Source organism: Meyerozyma guilliermondii, genomic scaffold, assembly GCF_000149425.1.
Source record: "Meyerozyma guilliermondii ATCC 6260 scaffold_4 genomic scaffold, whole genome shotgun sequence".
Lineage (NCBI taxonomy): Eukaryota > Fungi > Ascomycota > Pichiomycetes > Serinales > Debaryomycetaceae > Meyerozyma > Meyerozyma guilliermondii.
In genome coordinates, this window is record NW_001809797.1 from 945,902 (window position 1) to 970,656 (window position 24,755).

At 44.0% G+C, this 24,755-nt stretch overlaps 12 protein-coding genes across 12 annotated transcripts; 4 read left to right on the plus strand and 8 right to left on the minus strand. All coding sequences in view use genetic code 12, as the record gives it.

Annotated features, from left to right (window-relative positions):
* Window positions 1–29: 29 nt before the first annotated feature.
* On the plus strand, window positions 30–3,641 carry SSK2 (mitogen-activated protein kinase kinase kinase; the record flags this gene model as incomplete). Its single annotated transcript, XM_001484343.1, has 1 exon — window positions 30–3,641. The coding sequence occupies one exon, from the start codon at window positions 30–32 to the stop codon at window positions 3,639–3,641; it is 3,612 nt and encodes a 1,203-aa protein (XP_001484393.2).
* A 56-nt stretch (window positions 3,642–3,697) lies between these two features.
* IMG2 (mitochondrial 54S ribosomal protein mL49) lies at window positions 3,698–4,078 on the minus strand (the record flags this gene model as incomplete). The annotated part of the gene is made up of 1 exon (XM_001484344.1): window positions 3,698–4,078. The coding sequence occupies one exon, from the start codon at window positions 4,076–4,078 to the stop codon at window positions 3,698–3,700; it is 381 nt and encodes a 126-aa protein (XP_001484394.1).
* A 90-nt stretch (window positions 4,079–4,168) lies between these two features.
* Window positions 4,169–5,887, minus strand: PGUG_03776 (C2H2-type zinc finger protein; the record flags this gene model as incomplete). Its single annotated transcript, XM_001484345.1, has 1 exon — window positions 4,169–5,887. One exon carries the CDS (start codon window positions 5,885–5,887, stop codon window positions 4,169–4,171), a length of 1,719 nt encoding a protein of 572 aa, XP_001484395.2.
* Window positions 5,888–7,493: 1,606 nt separating this feature from the next.
* On the plus strand, window positions 7,494–8,792 carry PGUG_03777 (uncharacterized protein; the record flags this gene model as incomplete). The annotated part of the gene is made up of 1 exon (XM_001484346.1): window positions 7,494–8,792. The coding sequence occupies one exon, from the start codon at window positions 7,494–7,496 to the stop codon at window positions 8,790–8,792; it is 1,299 nt and encodes a 432-aa protein (XP_001484396.2).
* Window positions 8,793–8,836: 44 nt separating this feature from the next.
* Window positions 8,837–11,212, minus strand: PGUG_03778 (uncharacterized protein; the record flags this gene model as incomplete). The annotated part of the gene is made up of 1 exon (XM_001484347.1): window positions 8,837–11,212. The coding sequence occupies one exon, from the start codon at window positions 11,210–11,212 to the stop codon at window positions 8,837–8,839; it is 2,376 nt and encodes a 791-aa protein (XP_001484397.2).
* A 196-nt stretch (window positions 11,213–11,408) lies between these two features.
* On the minus strand, window positions 11,409–13,685 carry ABZ1 (4-amino-4-deoxychorismate synthase; the record flags this gene model as incomplete). Its single annotated transcript, XM_001484348.1, has 1 exon — window positions 11,409–13,685. The coding sequence occupies one exon, from the start codon at window positions 13,683–13,685 to the stop codon at window positions 11,409–11,411; it is 2,277 nt and encodes a 758-aa protein (XP_001484398.2).
* A 276-nt stretch (window positions 13,686–13,961) lies between these two features.
* On the minus strand, window positions 13,962–15,794 carry PGUG_03780 (uncharacterized protein; the record flags this gene model as incomplete). Its single annotated transcript, XM_001484349.1, has 1 exon — window positions 13,962–15,794. The coding sequence occupies one exon, from the start codon at window positions 15,792–15,794 to the stop codon at window positions 13,962–13,964; it is 1,833 nt and encodes a 610-aa protein (XP_001484399.2).
* A 308-nt stretch (window positions 15,795–16,102) lies between these two features.
* Window positions 16,103–16,282, minus strand: COX7 (cytochrome c oxidase subunit VII; the record flags this gene model as incomplete). The annotated part of the gene is made up of 1 exon (XM_001484350.1): window positions 16,103–16,282. The coding sequence occupies one exon, from the start codon at window positions 16,280–16,282 to the stop codon at window positions 16,103–16,105; it is 180 nt and encodes a 59-aa protein (XP_001484400.1).
* Window positions 16,283–16,379: 97 nt separating this feature from the next.
* On the minus strand, window positions 16,380–17,204 carry PGUG_03782 (ubiquitin-protein ligase; the record flags this gene model as incomplete). The annotated part of the gene is made up of 1 exon (XM_001484351.1): window positions 16,380–17,204. The coding sequence occupies one exon, from the start codon at window positions 17,202–17,204 to the stop codon at window positions 16,380–16,382; it is 825 nt and encodes a 274-aa protein (XP_001484401.2).
* A 228-nt stretch (window positions 17,205–17,432) lies between these two features.
* Window positions 17,433–19,862, minus strand: PGUG_03783 (uncharacterized protein; the record flags this gene model as incomplete). Its single annotated transcript, XM_001484352.1, has 1 exon — window positions 17,433–19,862. One exon carries the CDS (start codon window positions 19,860–19,862, stop codon window positions 17,433–17,435), a length of 2,430 nt encoding a protein of 809 aa, XP_001484402.2.
* A 522-nt stretch (window positions 19,863–20,384) lies between these two features.
* Window positions 20,385–22,676, plus strand: PEX8 (Pex8p; the record flags this gene model as incomplete). The annotated part of the gene is made up of 1 exon (XM_001484353.1): window positions 20,385–22,676. One exon carries the CDS (start codon window positions 20,385–20,387, stop codon window positions 22,674–22,676), a length of 2,292 nt encoding a protein of 763 aa, XP_001484403.2.
* Window positions 22,677–22,759: 83 nt separating this feature from the next.
* Window positions 22,760–24,424, plus strand: PGUG_03785 (uncharacterized protein; the record flags this gene model as incomplete). Its single annotated transcript, XM_001484354.1, has 1 exon — window positions 22,760–24,424. One exon carries the CDS (start codon window positions 22,760–22,762, stop codon window positions 24,422–24,424), a length of 1,665 nt encoding a protein of 554 aa, XP_001484404.2.
* Window positions 24,425–24,755: the final 331 nt, after the last annotated feature.

Below are 24,755 nucleotides of genomic sequence, written 5' to 3' on the forward strand. Positions count from 1 at the left end.
TCTCAGTTTGGCATTTTCCATGGTGAAGGATGGAATCGTCAACCCCCAATAAGGATATTTCTCAGCTCAGTTTGGACTCCAGCGATGATCCTGCTGTGTTAGAACGACTCGAATGGCAGTCTATGTTGACATCAGTCTTAACAGGCGATGTGGTGACATCCGAAAAGACCAAAATCATAGAAAGCAATTCTCTGGGCCGCAACCACGAACTGTCACAACTCGTCACCTACAAAGACAACTTGTGGTACGGAATCAAGGCTAAGCTTCTTGGTCGTACCGAGGACGATGAACGTAAGTTAATCGCATACAGACGAACCTTGGTCGATACGCTTATAGATGACATTCTTACTTATGAAATTGTGGAACTGGATCCTACGGTGGGTAGTCCAAGGACTCAGGTAATCAGGATTCTTGAGAGGTACGAAAAGTGCTGCGAGCTCTGGAAAACATTGGAAGATATGCGCCAGGATAAGCCGTTGTGTCGGAGCCATGATTTTGTCGATAGGATCGATGCTCTCAATGCATGGTTGAGTATAACCGATGCTATAGAACGAGAGAGTAACTCACTTCGTATGTGGATTGGAAATGATGAGCTTGATATTACCAAGAGCCCGGTCAATACTCCAAACTCTGAATCTCCTGCCACAACTCCTACCAAGGTGGTGAAAAAAATCTTTGATGAGGACAATAAATCGTTAGCAGAAAGATTGATGAAGGAGAAAGATGTCCATACGATATTTAAGCAGCGAATATTCATTCCGCTTGCTCCATGGATGATAAAGGCGAAGGATACCTACATTTATTTGAAGCAGATTTTCGAATCCATTAAGCTTCCTGATTACATCCACAGTCTCATTCAATTGTGCTTGGTGCCTATGAAACTTATAAAAGAAATCATAAACGTGCGATTAAAGTACGCTATGAAGTTACAGAACCCAACTTTGATGATGATTGACCAAATGCTCGACGACTTCAAATCCTACATTACCATTGCCTTAGAGGTAAAACTGGGGTTTATGCAATATTTCAGACCCGATGCTAGCAGGACGTGGATGCTACAAGAGTTGTTTGAGAGTGAATACCTCGAATTCGACAAGGCTGTGTTAAGTTGTGTGGACTACTTTTTGGTTCTATTAAGCAAGAAACTTTTGGATGGCTCGCGCTCATCAACAAACTTCAGAACCTTCAAGGAACCAGAGGAGTTGGAAGAAGCTTGGAACTTCTTGAGGTGGCTTGGAGACTACGTTGACGGCGGTAGTCCTGTCGTCTCTGTCCTGTTCACCCATCTTACGCTGAAGTTGATTCACAGGCTTCTTGCGTACTTCAACCATCAGATAAGATCTCCACCACCAAATCTCAAGTCCAACAGTACAGAATTAATACGCTGGTATAGCTCGACCAGTGAACATTTCGGACAGTTGAGGAGAAAATTGTCCAGATTCGCGGGTGAAATTTCGAGGACTTTCACAAACTCAATAGTGTATGAGCTTCACGGAAATCAAGGTCAGCTCACCAAAGAGTTACTTGATGAGCTTCGAAATTCGGAACACTTTTTAGTGTATACTGGCACTGTCGAATCCCAAGGTACCTACTTCTTCGCTAGCCCAGAACTTATGGGCCGAGAAACCGAGATATACCGTATGATTCACGGGTCGTATATCGGTCTTAGTGTGAACGACTCCAATCAATTTGATACGTTCTTGGACATTCTCAATATGGACGAAAAGCCGAGCGAGGTTGACGATCTCGACAATAACGTTGCATTACCATTAACATCCCAATCTAATGATCTCGCATACGTGCTAGCCATTTGTCCAGCCAAACCAATTGTGTGGGAAGGGGAAGTGGTTAGAATCAATACTGACGAGGTACCTATCAACGATCTTAAGGTTGGACAGGTGCTTTTAGTAACCACCATGCCGTTCTACAGTTTGGACATAATCAAAGAGAAATTCACAAGTATTTTCGACAGCTCGAAGAAGATTGCGTCTGCCATCAAGCAGCTGGAAGTGAGATGCTCACTTGCCAAAGTCCACTACGATCTCTCCAAAATCGACCGGTTGTTCTTCAAGATGACGTTGGCAGTCCTAGACTCTGTCAGAATAGTGAGAAGTAAATGTCTCACCATGGCGCCTGAAAGCGACTTCCAGGAGCTTATTAACAATTACTTTATCTATGCCCGTGACTATGGCCGGAGCTCCATCAAAAACCTCGATACCTCACGAAAATCCACCGTGATCATGAAATTGATACAGCTATCCATCGAATGGGTGAGTTTCATCAGCGATGATTGTATACCCACAGACAGAAAGACGTTTCGTTGGTGTGTGTTAGCGCTAGAGTTTGCGATGGACATGACACGCGGATTCAACGTTCTTGTATTGGACGAGGAACAATTCTACAAGCTCAAAATGAAGGTTGCAAGATGCATGTCGTTATTAATTTCGCATTTCGATATCATGGGTGCCAGGTCCAGCGAGGCTGAAAAGAAAAAGCTCTTGAAGTGGACCGCACTGAGACACAGAATCGAGAACAGCGCCGACGACGAGCTCATTTTGCAAGCTTACCGAGATGATGTTATGGGTCAAATTGAGACTATCGAAGAGTATAGAAGAGAGCTTCAAGACGGTCTTCTGACTGTGGGCAGAGTATTGGAGGTGACGGATCTGGAATACCAGTTTGTTACGTTGCTTGCTTCGTCATTTTCAAGTGTGTCTATAAGATGGCAAAAGGGCCGTTTTATTGGCGGAGGTACTTTTGGTAGTGTGTTCTCTGCGGTGAACTTGGATACTGGAGGAGTCATGGCAGTCAAGGAGATTCGGTTTCATGATAGCCAGTCGATTAAGAATATCGTGCCGTCTATCAAAGATGAAATGACGGTGTTGGAAATGTTGAACCATCCAAATATTGTACAGTATTTCGGAGTCGAGGTCCACAGGGACAAAGTGTACATTTTCATGGAGTTCTGTGAAGGGGGTTCGCTTGCAAGTTTATTGACTCACGGCCGCATAGAAGACGAAATGGTGGTTCAAGTGTACACTTTACAAATGCTCGAAGGATTGGCATATCTTCACCATTCAGGTGTGGTTCATCGTGATTTGAAACCGGAAAATATCTTGCTAGATCACAACGGAGTAATCAAGTTTGTGGACTTTGGTGCTGCCAAGGTGATAGCTACTAGTGGAAGAACTAGAACCAGCGGAAGCACGTCTCGCAGAGGAAGTGCTGGGGGAGATAATAGCGATAGGTTAAACTCCATGACGGGAACTCCCATGTATATGTCACCAGAAGCGATTACAGGATCTTCCAGCAGCAAGAGTGGAGTCGTGGATATCTGGTCTTTAGGGTGCTGTGTGCTTGAAATGGCTACTGGTCGTCGTCCATGGGCAAACCTCGATAACGAATGGGCCATCATGTACCATATTGCTGCTGGACATCAGCCCCAACTTCCTTCGTCGGACCAGCTCAGTGCCGAGGGATGCCGTTTCCTTTCCAGATGTCTTGAGCACGATCCCACAAAGAGACCTAGTGCTATGGAGTTATTGGCTGATCCTTGGATAGTCCAAATTCGACTCGCTGCGTTTGATTCGTCCGAGGCATCCAGCACTCCATCTTCCGAGCAAGCACCCGAAGTGAACTAATTGACTACATGTCATTTCACCGAGTATTATATATTTTATTTACAGGACGTTTCTAGTCAAACGTTATGATTTTCATCAAGTACTTTCATCACTTCTTGAACCACATCTCCCTTTATATTAGCATAGCCTGCCGTCCGATTGACCACAATATGTTGCGGTTGTATATGTGGCAAGGTAGCAAGCAAGTCTCTCTTGAATCTGTTAACATCTCCCTGGATTCTCTTGACCTCAGTGGTAATCTTGGTGTTTTGTACTTTTTTGTAAACGGGCCAATGTCCAAATTTCGACTTGTGAATCCAGTATGAGTTTTTTCCGAAATTGCTATTCACCAACTCATCGCTGGATATACTAGAAAGCGCAGGGAACTCGTACGGAGCAGGCGCTTTTACTGGAGTTTTCACTCTGACCGCTTTAAAAACTATCGATGTGGGCTTCATGAAGAATCAGGTTGACTTGAAAAATTCAACCATAGATACGTTATCTGCAGTACAAAAAATGTTACCATTAAGTCATATATAAAAGAGTAGCTAACCGGCCGTTATAGCGCCCTCTATCGGTAGAAAAGCTGCATCTTCTGGTTTGTTGCTCTTGTAGTGCACCTTCATGTGTTTGGTCAAGTTTGAAGATTCTCGGAACCGTTTTCCACATCCTGGCCATTTGCACATCAACGGCTTTTCGCCTGTATGCACCCTATTATGGATCGAAAGACTGGAACTGGTAGAGAACTGTTTTCCACAGACATTGCAGGCGTATGGTTTCTCGCCTGAATGAGTCCGCATGTGCTGTTTAAGCATATTTGCAACTGCAAAACGAGCGCCGCAGATGTCGCACACGCATGGTCGATGCTTAGTATGGATGAATAGATGCCTCACTAGTTTCTGTCTCTGTCGAAAGTTTTTCCCGTTGTGACGTTCACAGCCCATCCAGCAACAATCGTACAGCTTTTGGCCGGATTTGAGGTGTTCTTCGAGAAGATGGTTGTGAAGTTCCGCGGCAGAACCATGGCTCTTCCCGCAAGGCACCGGCACGCCATTTTCTGTATGGGTTTCCCATTTACAGGTGAAAGTTGGATCTTCGACATGGTTACATCGCAGATGGGCATCTGTAGGCCTTATTTCCATGGCGGTGATATTGTAGTTTGACGCCTGGCCAACCGGTCTTATGTCTAGATGGTGGTCAGTGGTGGTGTTTTCGAGCGGAGATGAGTTTGCTGAGAGTTCTGATGAGCTTGGTGTCAACACATTGTTCTTGTTTGTTTCTGAGTGTTTCTTGTGGACGTTCACATGGTTTATCAACGAGTTTAAATCGGAATCCATAAAGTTGCAATAGTTCCATTCGCAGTGGTATGGCGCCTCGCTTTTAACGTCTGAGCGGGAGTATTCCTGGCCAATATGGTTTTCCAAGAGGTGCTGTAAGAAGGTCTGGTTGGTGACGGTTTTATGGCAATTTTCCCATTCGCACAAATACTCTGGGTACGATATATCTGAAAGCGACTTGAGTGTTTCGTTGAAATTGTTGAATTGGACATAAAAGTCAAAGTCGGACATCACGGGGTCTTCAGACCCGATAGGAGGGTTGGGAATGGTGGTGTGAAAGCATGACTGGTGGATATGGTGGTGATTTACAGAGCACGGTTTAGCATCGGAATCACACTTTGTTGAAGCATTTTGCTCTGGAGCAGGATGGCATTCGTGAGGGAAATGGAGCTGCAACTTTGGTACCTTGAGAGGGTCCGAACGCAATTTTTTCCGGGGCTGTTCCTCACAAATACCGCTATGAACGTTATTGATCAAGTTTTCAAAAATGGGCCGTTTGGAGAGCTGAAGATCACATAAATTGTTCTCGTGGTCCTGATGTTCACCCGAGCAAGCAGGGTCCTTACAAACCAAACTAGGACATACAGAATTTGTCGAGTCACAGTTGGGATCTTCACAGCATGAAGTACAATCGTAAGTGGAGTAGGCGGTTTCATCGTAGCATTCATGTTGCAGACACTGATCTCTGGTATCTTGGCAATTGGTGAAGAGACAATCATCAAGCTCATTGCAAAAAATTTCATCACAGAGTGCCAATTCTTCAGATTCTGGACATAATTCAACTTTGTCAGCGGCTTCATCTAAACCATGATGATGGTCATGATCATGATTATGAATATGTCCATGGATATGTGTATGATCTTTGTGTTTGTGGATGTGGCCATGTACGAATCCGTGGGTAAGGACCTTTTCCGCCAGTATCTCTTGCATGGTGGAGAAAAAACCTGGTGAACCGAGAATAACGGATGCAGCCGTACGGGGTACCTGGGTGGTTATCGCACGTGACCTGGTGGGATAAAAATTAGGTGAACGTAACTCCGTGAAAAGTTGATTGGAGTTGATTGACTTCGGAATTATGTGACTGGTGTAGGTCAAACTTGGAAAAGTGTGATAATTTGAGAATATTTACCTATTCGACTGGATAGTGTAACCGATGCAAATGAGCTGAGATAACGTGAGGCCGTCGGAATTCCTGTATGTGAATTACAGTTACTGAGGAAGACTGCAATTGACGTAGAATGAGCAAATAACATTTAAGCCATTGGTAAGCCATGTTCTAGCCGTCACTGCTAAAAATGAGCAACATCAACTCACATAACGGTACCGTATACACGAGTCCAACTCAATGCTATTTTTTGGGTAACTTTTCATCTCAATAAAACTGGCTGGATGGGATACATTTCCTCAATCTGGAACACAAGTGATATCGGGTGTCCGCTTTTAGTCAGATACTCCCAAAGAATGATGCAAAATATCAGATTATCCCAAAGAATGAATACTATGTCTTTGTGCATTCAATGCTAGGTCACAAGATAGATCACAAGATGACCCAGCTCTTAAATCGGTCAAAATGTTGACTCTCTCAATTACTTCTACGATCGAATTGTGTTCTGATCTCTATATATAGAACTGTTTTGGATTTCTACATCAGCTAAAGCGCGGTGCATACCTCAGTTGAGTTTTGACTGGCTGCGAAAATGGCTTATGGATTTCGCGATGTATACCGCGAATAATCTGGGATGCCAAGATTCTTCCGCGCTGAAAATCGCAGTTCCGCTCACTGGCAATAACGTGACCATGATCGGCCAATACGGCTTTGTTCAATGGCCATTGTTCTCTAATGGTGCATAACTGCGTGCAGTGTTATCTTCCAATGCATAGGGTTTTACGTTTGAAATGTATGGACACTCGGAGTGAGCCCATACATTGCGGAATACGCAATGGTGCCGATCCTTCATTTTCGTCCATTTTTGAAGTTCGAGACCGTGTCGGGAACGGGATTAAGCTCAAATCCTAACTTTAGAAAAAGAATCTTGCATTTCGTAACCTGACCCGATTAGGCAAGATATCAATATTGCGATGATCTCCCGCGACGCACTAACGCAAATCCGATTCCTCCCCACACACAACGCCACAGCGAACGATCAGATCATGATGCACCTAGCTGCCTTTCCATCGGATTACAATCATAAATCTTCAAGACAGTTATTAGATGCCAACTTTTACCGGACAGCAAAAGAAACACTTGCTACCCCCTTGCAGTGTCGCGACATATATTAAGTATGCGGTGCGAGCCTGATGCAGGTTCATGCAAATGCATGCAGCTCGGTCTAGGCTACATCCGAACAAACGAACAATAACTCAATGTTCTAATTTCCTAACGCGTAAATTTACATCAGGGAAGGTTGGAGTTTAATTAAACAATGGCACTGCGAACAAGTTGTTTATTTTTTGCAGCTTCTCCCTTCCTCACATATACAACCCGATTCTTCCGTACTCATTATTTGAAACCTTAAATTTATAATTATTTTCCATCATGACAATAAAGTTGTTGGAGAGGTGGAAACATCGGTCCCATGCTCCGCCTTCAAATACCATTCGCAAATCAAAGTCTCGCGAGTTGCTCAATAAGGTTCTCGGCCACAAATCCCCTGCTCAACATAGCCATAAACCGTCACCAGATTCTGTGCAAATTGACCAACCCAAGCTCAAGACCATCACTGAACAAAGTATCCATTCTGTAGCACTGGCATGCTCCAGCGATATCTCATCGATCATTTCTCCATACCAAGAACATCAACCAACTGATTCCACCATAAATGGATTTGCAATTGTTCTGACACCACCTCAAGAACAGCCGTCTATCAGCGAGCCTCCACATATACCTGCCGCCACCATATATGCCGAGGATATCGATAATCTTTCATTTTTGCATGATACTGTCGATGGAGTGTCTCACAGTACTGCCCGCAACTCGCTACAAAATGTGTCATTTCAGCCGGAGGAACTGACCGATGTTGGCTCGCTCACAAATGCCAAAATCCAGGTGTTTAAACCTCACCGCAGTTCTCGAAGGAGCCTCAAACTCGTATCGCCAGCTGCAACTGCTCCGTCCATCGGAGAAGTGGACATAGTACAGCCAATTGTTCCAGAACAGCCATTAGCTGCTGTCTTCGAGAACCAGAGTCCAATAATACGATCGCCACTTTTAGGAAGTGATACTGACGAATCTACAACCAGCGATCTCTACCGACACGAAATGGTCGAGCTCGTTAATAGCAACCGAGCTCTTCTTGAGAAAAAAGAGCGAGAAATTGCGGTGTTGAGAGAACTTCTACAACAAGAAAGACGAATAAACTCGTATCTCTCGTCGCCGCAACAAAAGCATAAACCACAACCATCATCTGGACGCAAATTCCGCCCCAGATTCATTCCCTTGGACATTAGCATTACCAATTCTGAACCCTCAGAGCCACACACGAAACCTTCTGCCCTTATGGAACCGTTTGACCCACGGCCGTTCGAGATCACACCCAGACTGGCAGAATCGCCAAAACAAATGGATAATACAACTCCAAAAAGCCGAATGTCTACGACCTCTTCAATTTACTTCTCTGCATCGGAAGATACCATACCTAATATCTCGACACCCGAACTATCAATCGTACAAGAGATGAACAGCATGGAAATAACCAGCAAGAATTCAGTTCTGGAACTTCGAAGTTCTGATAATACTTATACCCTTTCGGCCGAGTCGCTTGGGTTCCAAAGAAAGGAATCAAACAGCACAATGGCATCAGATTTACTAGAAATTAGTCTTTCGATCAAAAATTAATATAGATACCCAGGTTATGAATTCACCTATGACCTAACCTAAAATTATTGTAGTTCCTTGATCTCAGTTTCATCAGCAACCAAGCCCATTACGACCAAGTACATGTTCAAATTGTTCAAAAGATTTTGCTTCTTGTAGAGATTAGCCAAGTCCGAGTTGTCAATAGCCTTGGCTCTGCTCATAACACCAAAGATTTCATCTCGTACCTCATCCACGATAATTCTTTGGTGGCTCAATTTACCTCCCAAAGAAAGAGTAGCCAAAAATTGCCAAACATAGTTTTCACGAGACGAACCGTCATCCACATCTTCAGGGTGAGGAGGAAAGATAGCAGCAATTCTAGATTCCAAGTTGGAGAAAAGTTCATCGTAACATGAAGACCATTCAGATAAGTCAGTAGCGGAAATTTGTCCCTCACCCTTGATCAATTCAGCTCGAGATAACAAGGTAGTGATGACGGACAATCCGATCTTTGTGGTAGAGACGAAAGAGACGTTGTTGTGTTCGATCAAAATCATCAACAAGCCAATGATTTCGTTGAATTTGAATTCCTGAACTGCGTTCATCAACACTTTAGAAAACGTCAAAGTGTAGTGTTCAACCAACTTCAAGATCTTGGAAGGTACAACTTGGTCTGGGTAAGTTGTGTAGGAGCCATGTTTGATCACCAGCAAGTTTTCAAGGTTGGACATGATCAAGGTGGTTATGGTCAAGACCTGTTCACGGGTCAAGAACTTGAACAAACGAGGCAAAATCTTGAGCATCTTGTTAAAGCTTAAAGCCTGGATGAAAGGATTGATCGTAGACTCCTCGTCGCCCGATGTCGAAGGGTGGTCAAGAATGTGTAAAGACTCCCAAAGATCGGTAGTATCTACGTCGGGGTTCGTTCTCGAGGCACTTTCGATTGTCATGATATTGTTGATGACAGTCTCAATGATACTCATGATATCCTTGTGCGAGTATGTCTTTCTCAGCTGAGTATTAGTCAGTTTGACACCTCCTTCAGCTTCACTCTTTTCTCTTTGAGCTGCCTTACTGAGAATTTCCAATTGTTGTCTTGGCTTCTTTCCACTTCCAAACGAAATTTTACCCAACGCACCTTCTCTCGCATATTGAGTGAGCTTTGGTCTTTCCTTGGCAACGGTAACAGCCTTTTGAATCTGCTGCTGCATTCTTTGTAAAGCGACATCGGCCCTCTTATAACGGCCTCCCAATCTGTGGCCACTTTGATCCAAATACGCTTGAGCAATCGAGTTGTTCTGATCGGCCTGTTGCTGCAGAGGGTTTGCATTGGCCTTGGGGTGGATCACCTTAAAAACTTGAGCGTAAAAATCCTCGTTGTAGGGATCATCCGTAACAATTTGCGACAATTGGAATCTAGTGACAAAGTCCTTGTCCTTGGGGTTCATGATACCAGAGTAGTTCATGATACGAGCGACCTTTTCGTGTCTCTTGGTGGCTTTTGCCTGTTGTTCTGGGGTCATTTCAGCAAAGCTTAAGCGACGAGGTGCAGCCTTGGAAGACAGTTTAGCACCCAAAAGTGGGAACTGGTTCAAGTCTTTGGGTTCGGTGGAAATCGTCGAAACGTCAGCACCCACGGAGCCAGAGGCAGAAGCGGAAGCAGAAGTAGAAACCCCTGCCAGAGAACCAGATTCCGGTTGAGGAACAGGAGCTTGGGTTGCTGGAGCCAGTGCCAGCGGAGCCAGTTGTGGTGGAATTTGCTGTGGCACTTGCTGCACTTGCTGCGCTTGTTGCAATTGAGCCTGGGGTGGCATCTGAGGGTGCATTTGCTGCGTTTGGAGTGCCTGTGGGTGTCCTTGCATGGGCATGGGCATCTGTTGGTGCATCTGCTGAGCAGGAATATGCTGCTGCATAGGATATCCAAACTGGCCCGGAGGCGGCATATACTGACCCATAGGCATCATGTAGCCACCGTAGCCCGGAGGCATCATTCCACCCATCATATATGGATGTGGAGGCTGGTGAGGTTGTTGGGTGCGATGGTCAATAGCAGTCAATTGCGCTTCGATTTCGTCCAAAGACAACACCGTGCGTTCTTGCGGCTGTCCCCGTTGCTGGATTGGCTGCATCGGAGGTTGTTGTTGACGAGGTTGAGTGGCAGGTGCGTTGCCAGCACCCCAAAGATCGTTCATGAACTCATCGTCATTAATGGGATGAGTGGCTGCTTGAGCATAGCTGAGGGTCTGCGAGGGTACGGGCGCCGGCTGGGAGTGGTTTCCATTGGCAAAAGCAAAATCCTTTGCCGGTTCGGTTGCTCCAAAAGTTTCATCGTTCAACGCATCGTCGGCACCGCCATCTCCCAAACCATCATAAGTGTCCTGGAAATCATAACTCTCTTGGTTCAGGTTCTGTTGGCGTAGGTGCGGCGGCACGCTTGGATCAAACCCAAAAAAAGACATATTTTTTTGGATGTTCAAATGGGATAAGTTTCAGCATTCAGTAAATTGTCCTTGTCATGTCGACAATTTTCCGGTGTGCATATAAGCACAGCCGCATTGGGAAGGTGTCAGACATGGGTGCAAATACTTTAACCACCAAATACTGGCATACACTATTTACATCTATAAACCATATAACTCTACTGAAGCACGAGTCCTATGTAAACGACAGGAGTGCACTTGTAAGCTTCACCACCATCTCATCCCATTCACCCTTCTCCTCACTGAGAACAGTAATTGCTCCTCCGGCTCCAATCCGCCATAACTTACACTGGTCCAGATTGTGCTTGTCGTCGGTGTAATGGAACACAGAACGAATGACCACCGACCAAACCGCCTCGTCGGTGACAGACCAGTACCCACAAACTCCACTGTAAACTCCTCGTCTACCTCCATTGGTTATGGGCTGCATCGCTTCAATATCTTGAAGTAATTCGACAGATCGCTTTTTTGGTGCTCCCGTCATGGATCCGGGCGGTAACGAGCACTCAAGAACATCTATTCCATGCTTGTGGTCAATTTCTCCTCTAATCACACTCACCAATTGGAACATGGTGCTATACTCTTCTACCGACATGAGCAGCGACACCTCCACTTTGTCTACATACAGATAGAGATCATGGCGGATGAGATCCACAATCATGAGGTTTTCTCCCATTTCCTTGGGTGTCCGCAAAATGTCCGTAGCGGCTTTGAGATCAACTTCGGGCGTTTTCTTCACGGTACCTTTTATAGGACGGAATTCAACCTTGCGTTTTCCTCCACTAGTTTGTTGCCATGAGAGAAATCTTTCAGGTGAAGACGATATAAGAATGACGTCCTCAAACAGCATGAAACACGAGTATGGCGACGGGTTTTTGCGAAGAGTGAGTATAAGATAAATTTCCCACGGATGGATCTTGGCGGGAAGTTTCAACTTCAGTTGTGTTGTCAAGCAAAGCTCGTACGAGTCTCCACTATGGAGGTACTCCTGGCACGCCTGGAACTGCTTCTGGTAAGTATTTCGATCGGGAAGTTCAAATTCAATGTTCTCGTCTTCAGCGAGATCTTTGACAGAAGATGCAATATTCGCTAAATTTATCACAAGTTTACCGTCATTTTCGGCACCCAGCAATTCATCTGACATGTCTTTGCACCATTGAGAATCATCTGGTTTGATGCTTAGCAAGTACCACTGGTTGTTCTCGTGGTCATATACCAAAGAACGTTCTATATGAACCAATTTAAGATCAGGTGTGGACCCATTTGTCATCGATTTTAACTTCTCAAACCTAATATGTTGTCCCTCTTCGTAAGAAGCCAATCCCATGTATCCTCCATAGAAGGGAAGTTTCTGGTGCTTGTCAAACGTAGCTGGGGGAATATAAGCTTTTTCAAACGTCTTTTTCAAGTAAGACCATATATCAGCATGGCCCAGCCCTTGCAAATCAAGACGCTGTCTTTCTGGCAAGCCAAATTTGCCCAATTCGACAATATTGTTCTCATCCGTAGAGTGAGTAATTACGCACGATTCGCCAAGAACGGGAAACCCAATAATGGACCATTGGCACGGATTAGACGCCGAGTTCAAGAGGAAGAAGTCGGTCTTGCCGGACTTTTTATACAAGTAGTCACAGATGGCCACAGGCTTCGCCGTAGGCAACGAGATGGGAACCATGTAGTATGCTGTATCGGTGGAAGGCTCGGGAGAATGAAACTTGTGGTCTTCCCTATACCTAATGTCGAAGCGACGAATCTCGTCGAGTAACTGCGGTGGAGAATCAGCAGCTACATGTGGATATTCCTTGGCAATAGCATGGAAATTTTTCACGAGCTCGATTCCGGAAGACGAACAAACTGACTCCGGGTGGTATTGGACTCCGTAAATAGGAAGCGACCTGTGTCTTCCAGCCATCAATACTCTCGTTGTGGTGGAGCCATTGACATCGTCACAGTATGCCAAAGGCACTATATCGTCGGTAAGGTCCTCCATAGGCACATGCAATGAGTGGTATCTTACACACGGTGTTTTTTCCTTTGTGGGAAAAAGTTTATGGGAAACACTCGAGTCTGTGTCGCTTAGTGGAATCACATCGTAAACCTGGCCGTGTCTAATCGAATGTAAGCGGTTTACTCGGTTGCCAAATTCGTAGCACATACTTTGAAAACCGAGACAAACGCCAAATATCGGCACCAAAGTTGTTCCAGGGTTTTGCTTGTAGTGTTTATAGAGCCATCCGGCAATCCCCACGTCTTTAGCATTCTCGGGGTGGCCAGGACCGGGACCTATGACGATGTACTCGAACAGCGGAAGATACGATTTGACAAAGTCTGAGTACTGTTCGGGCTCGAAAGTGTCATTGTGGATGGTTATCACCTCTTCACCAGTGCTTTCTGCGATTAGCAGTCGTAAGTTGTTGGTGAATGAGTCATAGGAGTCTATGAGTAGAATCATAGCTCTTTCTCGTTGCGAAAACCGTTATGAAAATTCGCTCAGCCGCACCGAAAAAACACCACAATTTTGCGGAGGGATTAAATGTGGGTTTCGAATTGGATTTCGAAGTGAATTTGGAAGTGTCGTGGTTCAAGATTTGTTCTACTACAGTTTTTGAGTTTCTGGTATATTTTCGGTTTCTAATCTGAAATCAGTTTTCGTTGCTATTGCAATCTATAGCAGTTTCGCAGATTATCGCATTTATTGATAAATCTTTTGAATCCATTTCTCGTAATTTTATGTATCGTAGATGTTCTGACTAAAGTTGGTTCCATTCAACTCCTTTCCCAAGTTGAAAACCACTCCATTTAACCCAATTTTTCCAAGAACAGGTGCCCCGCCATAGTCGGTTCCTCCGTCATTAAGCTCGTCAGCCTTGCCGATTTCTATGTCCTCGGCGTCTCCTCGGTTCAAAAATATCATTCTTCTCACCACGTTTTCCCAGTAATGTGAAATCGATTTGGCAATGGCAGATAACGGTAATATGTTAGAATTTTTAAACTTGCACTCGACTTGGTGCTTCGATTCCACCTCGTCTTCATCGTACTCGGCTCCTTCGTAGACATGATGCCCAAGACAACGGAAAGGTCCCCATCCAGGTACAGTGTGGAGATCCCATTCAATCTTGCAAAGAGGAAAGTTATCGATATCCAAGTCAGTTCCGCCAGGATTCATTCTTTCGCTGAGCTTGCCTGCTATAGCCGACATCAACTGGCTGGTAGTCAAGTCTTTAAGACGGCCGAGCTGGGAGTTGTAATACTGGTGCAGCATAAGAAACTCATCCAACAATTCAAGCGTGGGAGTACAATGTTCACATTTGCACCCGTTCCACAATAAATTGTTCATGGCTTGCTCATAGCACGCAAACAGATGGAGAAGATTGGGGAACACTATGATGGGGTGGACAGCGAAAACTGTGCTAGCATTGCCTTTTTTGACATGCCTGATTGCATCGGGAAGAGTTTCGGTGAACAACTTACGCCGACGAAGGTAGTTCCCTTCCAAGCCGTCTTCCAAGATTCCGTTTTCGGGAGGGCTATGGCGGATGGAAACGTACCATAACCGCGAGAACTGACGAAGAAATGAAAATGTTATTAGGTCAAAATTCTCGCAGAATTTATGCACATAAGTGTGCTTTTGTTTGTTCAATTGTCGGATTGCAATCGAAGAAATCGGCGCCGTTGGAGGAATAAGACCCAAGAACTCAGAGAGGCAATCTTGGTTGCATGCCTTGTTATCACATCCCAAAATAAGCTGGGCACTCTGCACATTATACCACTTGATGTTCAATGTGGGAGTCTTGTTTCCATCGATATCGTGATAATGAACGACAGAAACATGTTTAGGAGCAAACACGGTACCCGTAGAAGCCGCCATTTGCGCCAAGGACCGCTGGGTCGAGGCGTCTTCAATTATGATCGACTCGAGCTGAGCGAGCACCAAACCTATTTTATCTGTCCATGGGGTCTTTTTCGCCAGCTCTGAAGCTAATGCAAACACAACCTCCTTGGCGTTGACCGCGGCAGCCAATTGAGTATAATTATCAACCACAATGCTGTTCCATTTGGCAAAATCCACGGCAAGTCTTGTCCGGACATTTTCCAGTTTAACATACAATTTGCGGAACGATGGCTTCGAGGAAGTCCCTATTTGAGGGTCGATCTTTTGTACTATGTCTATCAACAGCTGAAGGGACTCAATTACAGCTTCGTCTTGAAGATCGGTCGTCACATTCAACTCTGAAATATAGGTTGCAAGTTCAGGGTTCACAGTTATTGATTCCACAAGTGTCCGAAGCCTAGCATCTATCATACGGTAATGGTGACCAGGAGCTAGTTTGGCATTGCTAAAACCACAAATTACCGTCTGGGTGGCATCAATGAAGTCATTCTGACGATGACATGTGGACTGTAAAACAGGTTCAATTCGAACAGTTAACCGTTTATAAAGCTTTCTGCAACACGGCTGGTAGAATTGGTAGTTGGTTTGTGCCAAAGAAAGGAGGTCTTGTTGAGGAAGAAGGTCTAAAATGCGTGCAAGAATGTTTTGTGGAAGCAGCTCGAGTGGCATTAAAGTGTTGGGTGCGCATTGAATTATGGTTTTGAGAGTATCGAGAAGACAGCAAGATAGAAAAATACGAAAAAGAAAAGTTACGATATAGAAAAGGATACAGAAAGAAACAGGTACAAAACTGAACAAATTAGAACAAATAAACTGAATAAGACAACATATTTCAGTAAATCTAAAGTTGACCAGTCAGTATCTTAGTTACTTCTATTCCTTCGTTTCTAATTCTTCTCCCTTTTTCGTATCTTGAGCCCTTCCTTCGTTTCCTACACCGTCTTTATCCTCATTTATTACCTATACAACTTCATGCATTACTCGTCCTTGATGCCGAGAATAGCCCGTCCAGTGTAGTACAATGGAAAAACAGTGCTCACAGTGAACAAAGCATAGAATGGGAACACCACAAACTTGGAGTGCTTTCCGCGCAACCACAAACGTTTGTCCGAGGATTGGTAGAGCTTTTGCAATTCGATGATTCTCTGTGGGTTCATGGTGATGTTAATCAGTTCATTTTTTGCGCTCGTCGATTGGCCCAAGACCGCTTACGTAAAGAACACGTGACCATACTAATACCAGGCAAAGGTGGTGCTAGTCCAGGTCCAGGTCGACTTGGATGACCCGCGGCCTTCGCACGATCAATTCGTCTGTGTCTTCCGAGTCGTTTTCATGGCTTTCGTCGTCGTAATCGTCAAAATTGGAATTATGAAATTGGTCGAGTGCTCGTTCAAGATCGCCTCGATCTGACCCCGGATCTTCTTCGCCGCTTTCAAACCCGTGCCACTCGTCGCTATCGCTTCGTAGATCGTTGTTGATGTCCGAGAGCTCGCGGGCGTCCAAAAAACTGTCTTCTGTATCGTATTCATTGGGTCCATCGAGATCTTCATCCTGTCCATGGATCACTATTTCTTCATCATCTTCGTTGTAAGCGTCGCCGTCGTCTGAATCAAAGTAGTCGTCGTCGCGTGGCACGCGGAATTGAGCACCGCAGAACAAACATCGGCTACCGTGGGCTTCCCAATGGCAATTTCCACAACGCGGAACCCCATCGGACCGGTCTATGAGTGTCAATGCTGACTCAAAAGCGTCTCCAAATAGCTTTTTTCGGGTACTATCGTGCTTATAGCTGGCAGTGGCTTCGTCTCGTTGAGCTTTTATGGTGGCAGCGTCTTTTCCCAACGCTATCAATCCATCGCTGATGCTATGGCTGATCTCTTGAAGCTGAACATTTAGGATTGGTGGATGTTCCAAGTTTTGTCGACACGTAGGACAGTTCACCTTGTTGGTAAACCAGCTACAAAGGCACCCGTAACAGAAGGAATGGCCACAACTGGCTAAAAATGGTACATGCATGATCTCTGAACAAACGGCACATTCTACCGTTCTTTGAGCCTGGGCTATGATCCCCACTAACATTTTGGGGTCCTGAGTTAGTATAGCTCAAAAAGTACTGGAGCAAATAGACTGGAGGCGGGATGTGGATACTTACCATATCATCCCATATTCGGAGGTATTCATCTAGAGAAGTCATGGCAAGCGATATGAAGAGGTGCGGGTTGTATTGGGTTATATACAGGAGATGGAAAAGAGATGGAGACAATGACGATCCAACACTATCATGATATCTTTCTTCCTTTCTTCATTCTAGTTCTTTCGTGGGTCTGCCATCCATGTAGTGAGCCATTGGAACATTTCGTGTACCTTGGCATTGACTTCAATCTTATCATGATCGAGACGTATTCTTATATCTCCAAGTAGACCTCGAAGTGACGAAAGTGCACGATTTCCGTCATCCAGTTTCACTCCACAGTTGGGCTCATCCAGTTTGTCACAGTTCTTCTGTTTTTCCAGTTTGAGCCTTCTCACAAGATCCTTCTCTATGAATTGACACTGCTTGTACAAGTATGGACTGAGTACCACCTCGTCAATTGGAAAGCTGTTGATGGTATCTATCATGCGAGAGTAATGGCCTTGTTTCAAATAGTTGCGTAACTGAAGATTGAGCAATACCATATGGGTGCGATCGTTCATTTCTGTGATTCTCATGGAGTTCAAGAGCTTATTGTTGGTACGATACAACGACTTGTTCAAAAGCATTCGTCCGAGCATGATGATATTATTGGAATTGAGTTCTTCGAATGGCTGTGCTTTCACGTAGCTTTCAAGCATAGACTTGTCTTTAGTCAATTGCAAATTAAGTATGGCGAGCTTGTCGTAGTCATGAACAGGGAACCTCATGGCTTTCAAGTATTGCAATATCTTGGCACGATTTTGTGGATTCAGTCTTCTGAACGTCGTTTCAATCACTTTGTAGTCGGGCTTCACTCCTTTACGCATAACATCTCGGAAACCACGACCAATTCTGAAATCAACCTGAATCGCAGCACTTTGGCGCTTTCCATGGACGGTAGGCTTCCACTCAATACGTTTCCAGTTTGAAGATTCATATTTGCGACTATCAAAGCTTGGCGGTTCCAAGCAGTATGGGGTGAGCTGAGAGTCCAAGCGTTTTACTTGAAGTGCTTTCAAAATGTGGCTCAACGACAAAGGTGAAAAATACCCACTCAGACGTACAAATTGCTGAAATTGCTCGGCGAATTCTTGCGCATGGTAAGGATAAGTCTTGACGAACGAGGCAAACAAGTCCTTCAAATAGGTGGCATCGAAGCTGGCATCGGACTTTTGAAGGTAATCCAACAATGGTAGAAATTGGTCATGACGCACAAAGTATTTGCTAATAACCTTATGGATGGCGTCATCGTGTAGAAAATCTTTTTGCAATTTGGAAATGAAGCTTTGTACCATAGCCAAGTTTGAAAATTTCGAGAAAAATAACACCATCAGGTGAAAAAAGTACTTTACTTCTGCTGGATCGCCAGACTCTTTTGCACATTGAAGGATACTCTCCGCCGTTGCAAGGTCTTGGTTTGTGATGGTTTTTTTGAAATGGGTGGGCTCTCTCATGATAATGGAGGATTGTAGGTCCGCGAGGCGAACATGCATGTTGTTTTCGAGGCCACATTTGAAAATGACATTTCTCAAAGATACAATTTCTTCTTCGTCGCCATACTTGGCGTATTCATGAATCAAGATTGCCATAGTCTTTGGGGTGGGAATTCCACACAGAGATCTTAACCATGACTGAAAAACGTGAACAACGTTTTCAAAAAGCGCCAGCACAGATACAAGTTGGGAAACCACCACTTCCAACACTATGGGATCCACTTGTCTGCCAAGCGTCAACAAGTTAGAAAACAAGCCCTTGGTGAACTCAACCTCGTAGTTTTGGATCAACGAAGTGAAAACGTAGCTCAATGTGGTGGCATCGTAGGTCTCATGGTTCAAGTAGGTGAATAGCAACTGTTGAAGTTTATCCATGTCATTTTGATGGTAGCATATTTGCACGTAAATTTCTTGGAAATCCTTATTTCCAAACAGTTTGGGCTCGTAGAGTTGGCAGATCTCGTACAAAATCGGTATTCGTGTTCTGAGCTTCACATAGTAAGGAGTGAAAAAATTGAGATGGGGGTCTTTCTCACTTAATGACGGTTCAGGATACTTTTCCAAAGTGAGTTTATGGTCCTCCGGTTTCAAGCACCCTTTTATAATGGCCACTAGCAGCTCGGTGTCTATGTATTGGTCGCGGTCAGCATGCAGTTTAAAGTTAGATGCAATTTCTTGTAGGTTGTTCGTTTCAACGAGTTTGAATAATTTTGACTTGAATGCAGATTCTGAAAATGATTTGTGTTTTGCCAGGACATCTTCCCAGCTCTCCTGGTGGTCCACAGGATTTCTAAATGCCATAGAAGAGGCAGGAAGTGCTACCCATTTTTGGGTTGATTGGTTCTGTTCATATTGACGATCCAGAGTCTCAGTTAGCTGAGTTATGATCTTTGCGGGAATTTCCTTGGATGCATTTTTGAACCATTGGGAATACGACGCTTCCAAAAGCTGTGAATTGGTACAGAAAGGGTGATTTGATGACTGGAAAGTGGGTCGAAGGTTGACGGCTCTGTAGTTCTTAATATTGAATTTTAGATTCCGAAGCGTGTTAGATAGCGGGAACCGTCGCATTTTGTAACGACGTTCTATGTGTGTATAACAAGCGAGCCAACCGGTTAGCGGGACAACATGTGACGAAAAACGATGATATTGCTTCGGAGCTTCTATGAGTGGCTGTTTCTGGCGATTAAAATTTGTCGCGATATACAGGATGGTGCGATTCTGGGCAATGAAGACGAGAGAGAATGGTCAAGTCGTTACTTCAAAAGGGCTTACAGAGCTCTTGATGTTGTAGTGGGTGAAGAAAGCAGAGGAAGAGAAGCAGTTTATTCGGTTATCGTTGAAAATTGTGGAAATACATTTTCTTGAAAATTGCATAAACCTCAAAATTTTTATTCATCAGTATAGCTAGCCATTCTTAGTCACTCTCGACTTGACCAGACTTGACCAGATTCACCCAAGAATCAACCCTCTTAACTATCACTCTTCTTGCTACTCTTTTCCTCTTCTACTAGTAGTTCAGTGCTCGTTTACCTGCAGGAAGACCGCGGCTTACCCCAGAACCCCACTCACACAGCTAACACTCTTACTATCATGAGTGGATGGCAAAATCGGCTTGGTCCTCAAGGAAGGGCACTTCTCAACGGTAGAAGAATAGCTGCTACACATTCTGGACCCTCGTTTGAGCCTTCTTATTCCTCGGTTCATCCGCAAGATTTGGACTTTTTGGTCAACGATTTGAGAAACCCTCCAAAAGATATCACTGTTCGCCATATTTTGAGCTACTTGTACCAGTATGTTCCGTATGTGAAGAAACAGCACAATCTCCGAGTAATAATCTCTAGCTTTCTCAACAATCCCTTGTGTTTTGGTCCACTGGCAGACTTTGAAAATAACTACTTGATTATCGAGGTGTTCAAGTTGATCACCGATACTAAATTAAAAGTTTCACGACCCACGTTGAGTGTTAAGGACTGGTATATCATTGTGGCACGAGAACTTACCAACTTTGTCTCATATTCACCTCAAGAAAATGGATGGAAAGTGCTTCCTATCATTGCTGGTATCTGCCTCTCCAACAAATTGAGAGACGAATTGTATACCCATGCTAACGTTTTGCAGTACAAATGGTTCTTCAAGGAGTGGGATGACCGTATGCATACTCTTTTCAGGAAATCTTTGGATTATTCCCTTTCTTCGTCGCTTCCTGCGACGATCACCAATTTGAGTCTAATTTGTCTTGCAGTAAAGTACAACAAAGACGAGAATGTGAAACGATACATCCACAAGGAGCGAATTCCATACATTGTAGCGGGGTTGTCTGAGCTCATCTTGACGAATACGAGCGTATATCAGAGGTTTTTTGAGGTTGACCCATCGCTGGATTGCGAGCAATTCATCCAAGCAGAAATCTTGCAGAAGCCCGTTCCAAAAAATCTCAACCGCCTTTCGTTCCTTTTAGAAAACTGCCTCAGCGAACTTTCGATCAACGACGGCTGTAATGACTTGATAATTCAGGTTCTAGACAACATAATCTCCTTCAACAGGACCCTCAATCATTTGACCCGAAACTCTCAGTTCAATCAACCTCCACCTCCTAGTTCTGGAGAGTCTGGTCCACACGAGCAATTTTGGTTCCACATGAAGACAATTCTTTTTGGCCAGATCCTAATCTTTCAAGGTATTTTGAACAGATTCTTAAAGTCTAGCACTGATAGTGGTCTCACCTTCTTTGCTAACCCATTTAAAAGACATGTGCCATACTTAGTGGAAAGAGAATATCGTGAGATCTCCTTAAAGATATTGCAAAACCTATACTACATAAACCACATTCTAGTTTCCATTGGTCAGGGTGGCTTTGATAGTTACAATTTCGTATATTACTTGTCTCTTGAGTTGGCACTCAGCGAGGACCTGTCAACAAGAAGATTTGAACACATGACTCGGACTATGATAAGTCATTATGAAGAGATCAACTCCAATCCCCACGTTCTCAATCGAGACTATGTTGCAAGAGCAAAAGTTCTTTTTGTGTTCGGATTATGGGAGAACTATTTGCAACAGAACAAGAAAAACGATGGATACATCCATGAGGTGATTTACGACACAACGTTTCATCTCGTGCGAGCAGACTTGTATAATGACCACGCAATGATCGAAGCTGGACACTCGGTGCTATTGAATTATTTCTCCTACAAGAGGGAAGTGGTAGACATCAACGAATCGCTCAAATATGTGAAGTTACTTTTTCTGCAATTTCCTTCGATTCTTTCTTCGAACCAATTGAGCATTGCTATCGAGACTCTAGGGAAGAAGGTTCTTTCTCGTCCGGTGGTATATAAAGACGGCCCGTTCAGAAATTCGGTGGAAGAGTTTCTTTGGTTTTTGTTAGATGAATGCAGTGCAACACCGTCTGGTATGCCGGTAATCTCTAAAGACAATGCCTTTTCATCGGCTCAGCCTGTATCCGAGATAGACGCAGCATCTACCATGAGCCATATCGACGAGAAATCAAGCCCATCGACTGACATAATTGACCAGAATAAGAAGAAGAAACCGAAAGATAGAGTCAAGTATGCATTTCTTCCTCCAAAGACAAAGCACCGACCCACACACCGCACAGTTTCCGAAACCTCTCGCGAGGCTCTTATATCGTCATTCATCAACTTGGTTCCCTACTTTCCACTCTCTAGTTTCACATTTTGGTTAGACGAAATCAAGAAGCAAATCGACGTGAGTAATGGACCAGAAAAAGAGTACCTCACAGGTGTTTTATGGAAAGTTTTGAGCGAAAATTTGGACTTGAATCGGTGTGCGATCGCATTCGAGTGGTGGTATGAAGGTGTTAGAGCCGTGGAAAGGCCCGAGATGGAAGTAAAGTTGTAGGATATGGGTATAGGAAATCGTTAGTATGCAGTACAAATATATTCAAGCGATGAGCGCGATGAGGTCGAAGGAAGCGACATAAAATGGCTAGGAAAAAGTCTGCGGCAAAAAGAGCCAAGGAAGAGGCTGAAAAGAAGACTTTGGAGTCCAACGAGAACAAGGAGGTGCAATCAAGTAGCAAGGATGAAAATCGGGTTCAAATCGTAGACAATCTGGAATCAGAGGACGAGAGCTCATCAGAGGAGGAAGATGAATACGGAGAATTGATAACTGAGGATGTGGAGCAAGGCATCAATAAGGTTCTCGAGGCTATTAGAAGCGACCCCAAGCGTTTGCTTGATGAAAAAGTCAAGTTTTTTGACGAAAATATTGAACAAAATGGCACCACTGAGAAGAAAGAGAAGCCCATGTATTTGAAAGATTATCATAGAATGAACTTGCTCAGCGGAGGATATAAGGGCGCTGATGAAGACGAAAATGAATATGGCACCGTCGATGGAGAGAAGCCATTCGTGGTTGCGGAAAGAGAGGAAAGAAACCAACTTTTGTCTGATATAAAAAATGCTGTTGAGGATGGAAGTGATGATGATGACGACGATTTCTTGGTCAAGAAGGGAAATAAGGAAGACGATGAAGAAGATATACATGTTACCAAGTTGCCAGATGCATCCAACCAAGAAGAATTTCTCAAATCGTTTTTTGATCAGCAAGCGTGGATTCCTAGAAAGAAAGACAAGGTTATAAATTTGGACAAAATTGACCAGCAAGATGAAGAAGAATTTGACGAAGCGGTTGAGAAAGTGGAGCACGCATACAATTTCCGTTATGAGGAAGAAAACTCGGCTGAAATTCTTTCGTATGCTCGTAGTCAAGCAACATTACGGAGATCAAAAACCAACTCAAGAAAAAGACAGCGAGAAAAGAGGCAAGAAGAAAGGGCCCAAGAAGAGGCAGAGAAGCAGGAAGAGCTCAAGAAGCGGAAAATCGCCAAGGCCAATAAGGTGATGGACAGGTTGGCTCAGATCAAAGAAGCGGTTGGAGAAGAGGTTTCAGACGAGGTAATTGAGAAGGTGTTTGGTGACTCGTTGCTCAAGGATGATTTTGACGATGCTGAATGGGACAACAAGATGGCAGAGATTTTTAATGAACAGTATTATGGGTCTGAATTGAAAAAGCCCGAATGGGACGAAGACGACGAAATAATGGCTGAGTATCATGAAAACGAAGAGGAGAAAGAAGAGGAAGAGGAAGAGGAAGAGGAAGATGAAAGTCCCGAATCCAAAGTTTCAGAAAAGGACGACGAGCCATCCAAAAAGCATAAAAAAGACAAAAAATCAGACAAGAAAAAGGCAAAGCAAGAGAAGAAAACGTTGAAGGAAAAGGCATTGAGTATAGTAGAGTCGAATGCGACTCAGATTCTCGACGAGATAGAAGAGGAGAGAGGTCGCCTGAAAAATGATGAGGTCAAATTCAAGTATCGTGAGGTTTCACCAGAAACCTTTGGACTTACCACGAGGGACATTCTTGTTGCTGATGATAGTCAATTGAACAATTACATTGGTCTCAAGAAGTTTGCACCTTATAGACCCAAGGAATTGCGGATGAGAGACAAGAGAAAGTACACCAAGAAGAAACAACTTCAGCAGTGGAGAAAAGAGGTGCTTCGAGGAAAACATGATATCAAAGGAGACGAGAGTGAGATATGGATACCGAGGGAAGATAAGCCCAAAAGTAAAAAGAGGAAGTGATTCAGAAGCGGTGTTAGATAGGAGTTGTACCAGCGGTGTAAGATTAATGTATCTTACAAATCATCATTTGAGTCCTTTGCGAGATTGTGTTCGGACTGGTAAGTCTCAGTCGGAACGTTACTTCATGCGATTTATAATTGTATGAGATTATGCTTATGTCTGTCAATTTGACATATTAACTTCTTACCCATTTTTTCCTTTTTACATCTTTACACGAAAACATTTTGATCGGTATTAAATTAAGCTCTTGAAGGTTAGTTAAATTTAATGTCATTCTTTGTTTAGCTTTAAATCAAAATTCACTAAAGTAAGCTCTGTTTTAGTATTCTAT